Source organism: Limulus polyphemus, unplaced genomic scaffold, assembly GCF_000517525.1.
Source record: "Limulus polyphemus unplaced genomic scaffold, Limulus_polyphemus-2.1.2 Scaffold4457, whole genome shotgun sequence".
Taxonomy (NCBI): domain Eukaryota; kingdom Metazoa; phylum Arthropoda; class Merostomata; order Xiphosura; family Limulidae; genus Limulus; species Limulus polyphemus.
Genome location: NW_013670067.1, coordinates 40,583 through 53,725, shown reverse-complemented (window position 1 = coordinate 53,725; position 13,143 = coordinate 40,583). Strand labels below are relative to the sequence as shown.

The 13,143-nt window shown below is 33.6% G+C and overlaps 1 protein-coding gene across 5 annotated transcripts in view; it reads right to left on the bottom strand.

Annotated features, from left to right (window-relative positions):
- Window positions 1-13,143, bottom strand: part of LOC106471176 (male-specific lethal 3 homolog) — a 44,613-nt gene that overhangs the window by 23,721 nt on the left and 7,749 nt on the right. For all 5 annotated transcript variants that reach the window (XM_013931765.2, XM_013931764.2, XM_013931766.2 and 2 more), the window contains exon 3: window positions 389-471. In XM_013931765.2, coding sequence (XP_013787219.1) covers window positions 389-471 — 83 coding nt within the window. The remainder of the gene's footprint in view (window positions 1-388; window positions 472-13,143) is intronic.

The following is a 13,143-nucleotide window of genomic DNA, read 5'->3' as shown; positions in this document are numbered from 1 at the left end:
TAGTGTGTGTGTGTGTGTGTGTGTGTGTGTGTGTGTGTGTGTGTGTTTGATTTTTAAATAACATTCTTAATCAGAAAAATTTTTTTTATTTCTTTATTCATAGCTGGTTACCACAGAATATTACTCATAGCTGGTTTTACAAAGTCTTTCACTGGGACCATTTTTTTACATTTAAACAAGATAAATTTTCAATGAAAACTTCTGCATGAGTGCTATATGCATTATGAGTGTGTTTAAATTTAATCACTAAGTAACATTAATTAACTTATCAATTTATGATTAATTTTAAACTTTAGTACTTTTGTCATTAAGTACTTTATGTAAATGGTCAGATAAAATGTGTATCTCTTTAAACAATATTAGCTAAGTTTTTAACAATCAAACCTACCTGCTGTTCCAGCCTGAAAAATGAACAAGATATTCCGGGACTTTTCTTCCTCTAGTGTCTCGATTCACCACCAATTCTAGAACCTATACAATACAGAATAACTTAATTTGATTAGTCCTGTTTCTTTTCAAACACAACCACAGTATTAATAGCACCTAAGATCTGATCCTTGCTATGTCTGAGTAGGCTACTCAACAACAACAACAAAAAAAAAAAACTTTTCAGTAGTAAAGAAAAAATTTCAAAGGTATTCAACATACAAGCCATGAATGCATGACTCATAAGGAACTAAAACATCATTACTGTATTTTAAAAAATCCTTTACCCTCCCCCTTTTTGCTCTTCATGCAAGTTAAAAAACAAATTATTACTGGATTTGATATTCTGAGATACTAATTCTCAAAATTTTGGCTTTTATTATGACATACTTCACCTCTTTGTCACTCTCTTTTGCTTTGTTAGCTAAAGAAAAAAATAATAATCTTTTCAGAATGCATTACTGAATACTAAAGAATTTTTTGCTCTTCATTGTCATTTTACCACACGTGAAGATAGTCAATTTCTAATGAACTTATTTAAAATCATCATTCTAATGAATAAGGTGAATTTGTACAATATGTTTCCTACACGTTTCATCTTGCAGGTTCAGTCGTAATTCCTAGATATTAAAATTACTCCAGTTGTCAGGTAAATGGAAACAGTTTGGTACTGCAAAACAAAACTGCTTTAAAAAGTGCCATTTTTCTAACAGAAAGAACATAAGTGATAGGATGGCCTTTGATTTGTTTTGGAATCTTCACTGTTTATTATATATTTCAATGGCTTGAATAGCTCCTTAAACTTTATTTCAAATTTATTGATGTTAATCTAATTGTGAGAAGGACTGATACTGTTCAGTTTCTCTAATTTTTAGCAGCAGGGCCTACTCAGTCATATACAAATGTACTCTGTGCAAAGTTAAAAAGATACAGTGACAATACACAGCTAAAAACTGTTGTTAAAAGAGAAAAAATATACTTGACAAGCTATCTAATATATGTTTGTAGAATGCCTTCACAATTATAATCATTTGTGTCACATCAACTAAACGTACAAAGTTCAAACAGAAAAACAATCTAATGAAAAACATAAATGTTACATATTTTAGAAACATTTTAAAAATTCTGACCCTTCTCCCTACCTTTTGGAGGGTATAGCTTTTATTATTATATCTGAGGTATCAATCTCAAATTTTCCACAATTACTCCTTTTATTTGCTTAGTACCTACAGAATTACAGCAAGATCAGAGACATACAGGTTGAGTTAATATGAAGAGATCATTTAGTCATTTAAAAAATAGAATAACTGTTACAAGAAATTGCCTTGAACTTCAGTTTATCTCAAACAAATCCCTTACAGGAAGATAATGAACACCCAACATTCACTTTATAATACAGTGCTTCATTTCAGGTTATCAAATTTCTTTGAAACTAATAACAGATAAACAAATCACCTACATCTAGTTCCTGTACATATATCATGGGTAATAGAATTTAAAACTTTGATAAATAGTGCCTACACATTTTCCTGAAATATTAATGTACATCTCAGAATTAAAGCCAAGATACGAAACAGAATTCTCCCTAGTAGGATCTTTATTGTGCAGAATAAAATAAACTTCTAAAAGACATTCAATTACAGTCAAGTTTTTGAAATGGAAACCCAATTTATATTTCCAGTAAAATTTTGCTGCCTAAACAATATAATAATAATAATAAATTATATATATATATATATATATATATATATATATATACATAATTTTCCCAATTCATTGTTATGAAACTAAACCCAAAATTCTCTCCATTTAATTTCCCTATTTCCATGATCTTTAATAATTGTACAACATTAAGAACATTATTAATAAGCTACTCATCAACTGTTTTCTCATTCTTATTATCAACCCTGAAACTCTACACTTAACAGCAATATGACTAGGTGAATTTTTTTTAATTTATTAGCTTATGAATGATGCCTTTAGTTCTGTTAAATTAGAATAAAATTCAGTCATTTGAATGTTTCCTTCTGCTTCAGGTAAGATTAAAAAAAAGGTGTAAGCGAGAGTGTAAAACTTAAATTATGCAAAAGATATTCTGAGATACATTATTTAGTATTTTCTGTTTTCAGTGTTAATAATGAATATCATTATACAAACCCGAGTACAAACTTATTTATTATCATAAGGTTTTACTGATTCTTAAAAGGGCTTATGCATTGCTCTCAGCCCATGTTAACTTATAATAAAAAAAAAATTACAATGCACTTCAGATAATTTTTTTAAAACTGTCAATATAACGGTATGCAATGTAGTAATTAATAATTTTGTTTTCACTTGCTTTATGGCTTTTGAAATTGCATTAGAAAAAGGTTAACTTAAATAGGAGAGAAATTAGAACTTACTTGCAATTATTTGAAAATATCATTCTGTTGTTTTTATTGTTTTGGCACGCGCACACACACACACACACACACACATATATATATATATATATATATATACATAATACATAAACACGATACTTATACACTATATATTACGTAAATGATACAACGTTACATGAAAATGGAATGATTTTGTAAAATTTTTGTATACTGCATTTTGGTGTTATACAGTTAGAATCAGAAGGTTTAAATTGTGTATTTAAATGTTTAAATATGATTTTGTAACATTTTTGTATACTGCATTTTGGTGTTATACAGTTAGGATCAAAAGGTTCAAATGTGTATTTTAATATTTAAATGTTTAAATATGATTCTGTAAAATTTTTGTATAGTGCATTTTGGAATTATACAGTTAGGATCAGAAGGTTTAAATGTGTATTTTAATATTTAAGTGTTTAAATATGATTCTGTAAAACTTTTGTATACTGCATTTTGGTGTTATACAGTTAGGATCAGAAGGTTTAAATGTGTATTTTAATATTTAAATGTTTAAATATGATTTTGTAAAACTTTTGTATACTGCATTTTGGTGTTATACTGTTAGGATCAGAAGGTTTAAATCTGTATGTAGATGGTTTTACTGGTCATATATAGGAATTTATTGCAAAAATATTGATGTTGTTCAGTGACATCTAAATAAGACAAATGGCTTAAAGAAACATTTAAAGTGAATAGTGTTGATGAAAAATCTGTTGGGTCATTAATATTATTGTTGATTATTATACTTAGCATGATTTTTGAATTTCATTAAAATTCAGTAAGTCAAGAAAATTAGATTATAAGTTTGGAAATAGCTTGAATTGGTAATGAAAAATTATTATAAATAAAAAATGTACTATGTTTCGATCTTTTGTCATCATGTTGAATAAAATAATTTTGTATTTTAAAACATTTCAGAAACTCTCGTTTGTTAATTCTCTGTATTCAGAGTCAGTCATTTTGATCAACCTTGCAGCCACCATGTAATCATAAACTATACGTACCATTATTCTGAATGTATTAAGTGTGTCTTTACAAAAGTCTGTTGCACACAAAAAATAAGTTTTTTAATAAACACCATCTCTAGAGCATGACACAGGATAAGTATTGAGCCAGGGATATGGGAATGTAGCATCCGGTATCCAAGGGAAATCCATCGCATGCAATCAACTCCCGCAACTGTGAGACTGGTCCAAAATGTACAAAGTTCAATAACATCCCCATTGCATGAGAGAAATGAGGGAGTACAAAGGACAGAAACATCCCACGTATACCCTCCTTGACCTACTACACAGAAAGAAGAATCAAGGGAGGAAGATGGACAGCCCTAAATCTGTATGAGAACTTAAGTTGATTAGTTCACTTGATATCCAAAACCAGCCCACAGGGTACCGACATCATTTAAACATCTCACTCCTTGGTATGAGTCACTCAATCCGGAGGATGATACACCTTCTATACCAGCAGAACACCACTGCCCTACTCTGAACTGAGTGGTTATAGCCATCTATGTGAGACCCATCCAGTAGGATTCCTCCATGGGCAACGACCCCAGCAGTTTTGAACTGGCAACTGGTAAGGACTCCCATACTCCATTGAACGAAAGAGGGGGAAAGAGCATTGGAGAGTCCAGAGGAATGGCTACACCCGAAACAGTGCATTGGGTGATCATGAAACCCTATTCTGAAAAGCAGACCATACCGATTTATTCAATCATGGCATGGCAGGGATGGAAAGCTATCCTCTTCTGCTTTACCAATGCTGTGCATGGGTGGTACAGTCCGAGATGGGTCTATTTAAGAAGCAAATATCATGAGGTTATTGACCATCAAGTGATCTTTTGAAACATCTCATCTCGAAGGTAAACGCGTGACACCATGGAAAGAGTGTGTGAATCAACATGGCGTACAGTTCAGATTTGTTTGTGTGTGTAAAGTACACTGGTCAGGCATCACTCGTCACAGAGTGGGATCCAAGAGATGAAATTCGAAGCAAGAGCTCCTGAAAGAAAAGAATGCATTAATAAAGACTTACCTAGTGTCGTAGCTGCACAGAAGTCTGAAGTATAGTCGCAGGTGGTAGACGATACCCCATGTAAGCAGAAACCACAACATGATGTAAGTAATGGGAGATGAACGTCTGAGGGGCAGTCCACATGCCCAACTGTAGAATCTCCTCCAAAGGCAGACAAAGACAAGAAGCAAGGGAAAAGTTTGAATTTGATGAGAGATAACACGAAATAAAGCACATTGGGAAGAGGACGAAGAGGAATAAGCCAACTGGATTAAAAGACTAACCCAACTGGTAAGGATAAAGGAAGAAAGATCCCAAGAGGAAGAGTGTTGCCACGGAATAAAGAGACTGGAATGGGAACCCCTGAAAGAAGCCATGTAGGCAATATAACAATGAAGGGCACACACAGGGCATAGAAGTCTATCTGGATCAGGACAAGGGTAGAGATGAGAAACACCAGGAAGGGAAATTGGCAAAAAGTAGGCATTACCCTCGTGACCCACTAAGGTCTTGGGAAGGAAAGAACGATCCAGATAGGTTTGTTGGTACAGAGTGCAAGTGACATCGATTGCACATAGATCTTACCGACATTGCCAACAAACCAAAAGGAGAAGGAAATATGCCATAAGGGATGGTGAAACAAAGAGCATGAGTCAGTGGGCTCAAATGGAGGTAAAGTAAGGGAATGAAACACCACGTTAATGTCTCAGTACGGAAGTACCGATGATCAACATACCAGGAAAGAATGGATCAAAATAGCAAGGAAAAAGCCAGAAAGTATGGGATAGGGCTTCCCACTAACCCAATATCGAGGAGACCAAAGACCCCTTCTCCAAAAGCCACGTAAGAAACTCGGAGATACCAGCAACCATAGGATGAGTAGCTGAGATACCCTGAACAAGGGCCCAGGTGTAAAAAACATTCCATTTTTGCTGATACACAGCCATGGATGAAGGATGAATGGAATGAGCTAAATGAAATGGAAGGAAAGTGATCCAAAGCCTGATGAACAGCAAGAAATTCGAGGATGTTGATATGAAGTGAATGTTACCCAAGAGACCAATGACCCAAAGTCTCCTGGTGATCAACCCATGCACCCCAGCCCTGAAGGGATGCATCCGTGAACAGATGTAAATTTAGCCACGGAGGAGGAAGCGGGACCCCCACCGATGTATGAGCTTTGTCCAACCACCATCAGAGATCGTCCATAATGTAAGAAGGAAGGGTGATAGGAGCATCCAAGGGATCCCAAGCAAGGTTCCATTGTTCATGGAGTATCCTACTGAAGGGATCGCATATGAGCCTGACTGAGGAGTATGAGAGGAGACATAGAAGACCACATCTACAAAAGTAATAGAACCTCATGAGCAGAAAGTGAAGTAGTAGACAGGGCTTTCCAAATGGCCAGTTCCATAGAACAGATAAGGATAGTCCACCCTATTATAAGCAGGGGACAAGGCATACTAATGCCTTCACCTAACTAGGGGACAAAACGCTCAGTGTGAACCCGAATATCAGGGGATGGGGGAAAAGCTAAATAAGGTTGGGAGGCAAAATCATGTAATGGGGAAGAATATTCATCATAAGAAACAGGATCAAAATACAAAACATCACATACCTGAGAAATAAATTCTGAGAAAGCCAATGAGGGCCAAAAAGAATCCTCAGGTAGGGTTTGGGAAGGCATGGAGAACTCCGAAGGGGACAAAATATCAAAATCCTTATCAGCTTGGCCAGGCTCGAAAGGCCCAGGAGAAAGAGGGGCAACAGCAGGAGACAAAGGTTGTCCCAGATAATGCTCAATCTCTCTGCGAATAAATCCCCTGACAGGTCGCCCACACCTGTGGCTTGAAGTATGGCATCAGATGAATGAGATGTACCCAAAGTGGTAACATCAACTTCCGAATTCATGCTTGATACTAAACAAACAATCAAGAATTTTTTGCATAAAAACATGGATAAATCAAATGCTTTCAAAGATAAAGTGAAAAAAAATTATTGAAATAAAGTAAATTAAATTAAGTTAAACCACTTTGAGAAGAAATGAACAAAAAGAAAGACGTCTGAACTCAAGCACTGCAAAATGAAAAGTAATGGTTTGGTAGTGGCTCATAGAGGAAGTCACATGTGTCACGTGATAGTAATACTTTCCTATTGGTGGAGAGATGATGCATGATGATTTACATGAGAGACATGTTGGAATCTTTGATTCCAATAGGGTGGTGCAGAAGGCTTGCGGTGTGCATTATAAGAAAAATTCCCATATGGAGGGCAGCAAAAAAAGTGGAAAAGCTAATCTTGTGAGAAGAGAGAAGTACCATATCAGAAATACTACTTATAATCTTACATTTTTCATTTACATAACGTCTAGGACCTCTTATATGAATATCAAAAGTTTTGTTCAGTAAAAATTTGTAATCCATCTCTTCTTTTCTCTATCCTAACACTAACCATAGTAAAATTATAAAGGTAGACACAAGCAAAAAATTTAAAAATATGAATGAAAATCAAAAATACTTTTTTACAGAAGAACTACAGACTGTAAGAGACAATCACAATTATATATCCTAACAGCCTCATCTTTCTAACTGTTTCACATCTGTTTTCTTTTAGGTTTATTGCTTTAAAGTGTTATAAGACCATCTCTCAGTACCTGAAACACAACATATCACAGTGGAACAACTTACTATAAACAAATGGATCAAGTAACATCTTGCAACCTTACACCAGGGAATTTCATGAGCGAGTAATCATGAGAAATTATTTGTTTTTTAATTTGAGTTATTTCTTAATCTAATGTAACAACTTTTAAATTTTGATATTTGTTACTTTTGTTTAAAATATGTAACAATAAATAAAAAATATAAATAAAAAACAAGAATTTAACATTTACTTTAGTCTTGAGGTCATTTGCTCTTGTACCATACTGCAGTAACACTACTTTTTTTTTTTATCACTATGGTGGTTGTCCAAATATGATTCATGTAGCTTTCAAATATGCATTTTAGAAACAAAAAGTACATCAGAAACTAAAACAGAATATCCTAAAACTACTGTAATTCAGCTAGCTTTCTAACTAAGCTGTAAACAGATTAAAAAATATTCCATTACTGTTCTAAGCATTGACTATTCTCAACACACAACATGTTATTAGAAACTGCTATCTCTGTGCACTAAAATAAAACAAAGGAATGTTAAGAGGGCAGAACTTTTGCTCTTTATATTAGTTATAAACATGTCCAACAGGAATGTCTTGAAAGACAGCAGGATGTGTCATGTGGCTGTCACAAATATAGTGATATCTCAGTAAAGCAAGAAGACTGGACATTAAAATTTTATATTCTGACTTGTCAATAGCTACAGCAGTGTACCTAACTAGCTGGACACTCTGAAACCCATGTAAGGATAGAAAGAAAAACTAAAATGGGGAATTCAGAGTGCAGATACATTACATGTCATAGGGAAGTGAAGATTGAGCATTTAAACATTTCCTTTTAAAGTTAAACTTAGATAATATAAAAATTAAAAGTATTAACTATGTTTTGATGCCAAGCTTACTGACATATAGCGATAATAAAGTAGTTTAATTATATTTTGAACTTAACTCTGTAAAAAGTTTAGATGTGCAATTTGACCCTCCCATATTTTTGGATTAGCATTCATCATACATAATAACTATCATTTTAAAAAGGTATAGATTAGATTAAGACAGCTAAATAACTAATATATCGATACTGACTAAAGTTTAATATTTATAAATTTTGAATGTTATCCATTATGTAATAGACCAGGTAATTACTGATAAAAAGTTTTTATCTACTGTTGATAACATTATTGCCAAATAGTAGTTAAGATATTATATGTATTCTAAGAAGTTAACAATTAAGATGTTGTAGAGTTCAGAGTTAGAAATCTTTGTTAAAACTGCTCTTTCTTGCTCTTGACTAAAAATTTTTGGTCCTGTAAGTAGCAATATTTGTATAACTATAAGGTTAAGAATCAATTAATTATTTTCAAGATTATGATACATTTTGCAGATCTCAGCAATTTTTTTAAATTTAAATAATATAGGCAATTACAAATAAAGCAAAATATCCACTATACAATTAACACTAGAAATATACATTGTTGAATAATACATAAATTTAATCTTTGATTCATGTGTAAATGATTTTTCTCAAAACAGTTGTTGTTGTCAGTCAAGAGATCCTCTTGTATTGGACTTATTCATCAGGAGTACCATAAAATGTCAGAAACACTTGAAATGCAGCTGTCCAGAAGTTTCAGAGACTTAAGTCACCTTGGCCTCCGATAAAGGCTGTCATTTAACCCTACTAAGAACCTTTGGTGGAACCAAGACAAGCCTTTTGAGGTTTTTTCAGATTCTAGAGAAAACTAAGTATTGCGAACAAGTTTTGGCCATGTTTTCTTCACAAATTTCTGGTGACAGTAAATATAATAAAAAGCTTAATCTGTCATCTTTCAGGTCACTTCCCCAGATTAGTGATTTAAAAGAATATCATACTTCATATAATTTGAATGAATAATGATTGAAAAGAATGTCATACCTCATATCATTTTGAACGAATAATGATTTAAAAGAATGTCATACCTTATATGATTTTCAAGGGATAACAAAGGACCGTATAACCTATCTCATTTTCTACTACGACTCTACTCCAAACTAAATACACCCAGGATCTCTGAAATACTCATGCAATTTCCTCTTAAACTACTTCAATTTTCCAGTTTCTGTCATATACCTGAATGTAGACAATTCTATGGGTCAACCACTCTTTGAGCAGTGACATATATGTATGTGTGTGTGTTTATGAAAGTACCCCAGATAGAGTAAACTAAACTTTTCATGTGTGTTAAACTATATTTTTCATTATCATTTATTTAAAATTATATGTTTTTATTACAAACTATATTTTGCAAAACTGAGATACACATTTGTATTTTTAGTGCAGTCATGAGGCAGAGCTACAGAATTCTGCATCTGGCTTTGGTATTTCTGCCCAGGTACAGCAGCCTACAATAGCATCGTACTGTACAGAATCAACTAAATATAAGTCTACATACCCTTTTCAAAAGCACATCACTAATACACTCGTCAATTTTAATGCTGGTACACTGCAATCCTTCTCAGTAGTAGAGTCAACAGGTTTTTGAGATCTAACGGTAGGCATGGATTCATGGTATACTCTTCCCAGTCGCAAGCATCTGTCCACAATGTTGATAGAGAGCAGGTTTGATGAAATCCAACAAAAAGTCATCTCTCTACTGCAACTTGTACCCAACACCAATGTCACTGTGAATATCTGGAGTAGAAGACAAATGCCCAGCTTTCTTGGAGTCACTGGTCATTTTAAACTTGACTGGAAAATGTTGGCATGTCAGCACTTCAAGGGGCGTCGTCACATATCTGATAACACTGCAGCTCAATATGATGAAATAATAAGTCTCTTTAACATCAACAACAAAGGGTCATATGCAACATGTGATAATGCTTGCCTGTATTTGAACTGCAAACACTACCTAGTGTGAGAGATGGTGATAGCTCATCTACAGGTAGTAACTCAAAAAATGAACTTTTGAATGAATCTAAATCAGCATACAATTTATCCACATTTCTTCCTCAATATGACCCTTGCTTTTCCCACATGCCAAAGCTTGTGGTCAGTAATTTCCAAAGCATCAGCCATAGTGTCCTATACTCGAAAATCAATGCAAGCAACTGACCTACTTGAGGAAGAGGCCAAGAGTTAGTTAGTAACACCAACACAATGGAATTCAGAAATTAAGATGATCAAGTTTTTATTGAAGATTCCCCAGGAGAAGCTGGATAATCTAGATAGTGGCACATAGAAACTTACTTTTCATGATCGAACTGTGCTTACAGATTTGGTGACAATATCTACATCTTTTCAAGAGGCAAGAGATTTCTTCCAGGATCAGAACATTGTTGCCTCCAGTTATGTAGTGCCATGTGCTTATGGGCTGATGACTGAGATTGACAGCATGCAGTCCATATATAATTTCAATCTTTTCTCTGCACTGAAGAAATCTGTTCACTCCTGGCTGATTCAGTATGAGCAACGAAGTGTCTTCTGTTTGGCTGCGGCATTCGATACCAGATTTAAATTTGACTGGTTTCTCCCTAGACCTATGGTCTATGAATCTAATTGAATGCTCCTGAAGCAAGAAAGTTTACTCAACAAATAATCGTACAGCTATGAACCATGAAACTATGAACCAAAAGATGACTGTAAATCTCTGAAAAGCAACCCTCTAGATTATTGGAAAATCCATGAAAAAAAACTTCCCTACCCTATTTCTACTAGGCAAATGCTACCCAAATGTTCCAACATCCTCTGCCCCCACTGAGTGTTTGTTTAGTATTGGAGGCAAAACCCTCAGACCTGATTGCTGCCACCTCACTGACAAGATATTTGAGAGAATGATGTTCATTAAGAATAATGAACAATTATAATATCTATAAGTCTCCTTTAAAATTAAATTTTTTGTTCTAAAAGTATTGAAATGTTATTATTTGTTTCCGTTTCTAAAACGTTTGTTTCATAATATAAAAATATTGGAATCTTATTAGCTGCTATTTTATCGTTATTGCATGTTACCTGACAAAGTATTCACGAATACATTACTATGAATTCATATTTGTATTCATAAAAATATGAAGTATTCATATTAGTATTAGATTACTGATCTCCAGTATTCACCCCATCCCTGATTGGATGACCTCTAGTTATTGACTCTTATGGAGCCTCAAGGATTGCTACACTGGCACTGTTCAAAGGTGGGCCTTTCACAAGTTGCAAATGTGTATCAGGTGGGCCTATTTCCCAAAACTGTTAATATTGTGAATATTACACAAGTTAGGACTAAGCAACATCACTTCAACCTACCCTATACAATATTTCCAAATCTGGAAACATCCTGGTAGTGCTTTATTGAACTATTTCTAACAATTCAACATTCTTTCTTAGATAAGGTGATCAAAACTGAATGCAAAATTCCACATAAGGTCTAACCTACACCATATAAAAGTGAGTTGATGACCTGCTTTAACTTGTATTCAGTATTTCTATGCATACCATCTAAAATTGTGTATGCCTTATTACTAGTTAATGTACATTGTCTAGAAGGCTCTAATTAGACTTTGTAATAACTATCCCTAGATCACTTTTTCATGAAGTTCTTCTAAAGTTTCCCTGCAACTTGCTTTTATTAAGGTTAAAAGGCGTTTACCAGGTGCTAGCCCAGCTCACCAAAATTCCAGGTTTCTCTTGAAAACTACAGTAAAATATTTAATGCCTATTAATTCAAAATAACTTGCAAATTTAACTAATTAACTGGTTACTGAATTATCAATGTCATTAATGAATATGAGAAAAAGCAAATGACCTACCATAAAACCCTAAGGTATTACATTACTTGTGATATTAAACCATTGTGATTTCACCTCACTTATAACAATTTTAAGCCTTCTAACATACAACCAACTTTTAAACCTTTCCAGACAGGTCATGGTTGAAAGGCCACGTCATTGCGGTTGTTGACTCGCATCCAAATTTTTTGAACTATTATTTCATGAATTTATGTCAATAAGTTTGGTATCAAACTGTAGATTATTATTCAAATTTTAGTATTATACCTCACTAAATTTCTTAATTTAAAAGTAAATATAAAAAAAACATTGTTAAACATTGATTTTTGTGTGTCATTTGGTATGTTGAATGCAGCACTGGTTTAAATTAGATGTTTGCGATGTCAAAATACTAAGTCTATAGTTTTGTATGAATTAGGAACTCAAATTACTGATATTGACAAGCTAGAATATAAAATAATAGTCTCTTATCTTTTCAATTTGCTAAGATATTGCTCATATAATAAATCAAACACAGTGGCACCTCACCTACCTCTTTTCATTTTTGGAAATGCTTCCTTATATACACTTACTTCTATATATGACATGAATAACTAATCGGAAGCTCAGAATGTCCCCTAGTGGGTTTTTTAGCTAATTTAACGTCCTTGGATGCCATATATTTCTTTCAAACCAAGATTTCAAGGAGGTAAGTTGTGTCTTTAGTCTGCTCAAAATTTCATATTTTTTTAGACTGAAGTTACTAAGCTTGATAAATTATAGTGCAAAATTTTAAAAGGCTTAGCAACCTATGTCAAGTAGCAGCCGAGTACAAAGGTCTTAACAAGAAGAGATAATTGTTTGCTTTACTTCTTTATATACTGTTCTATG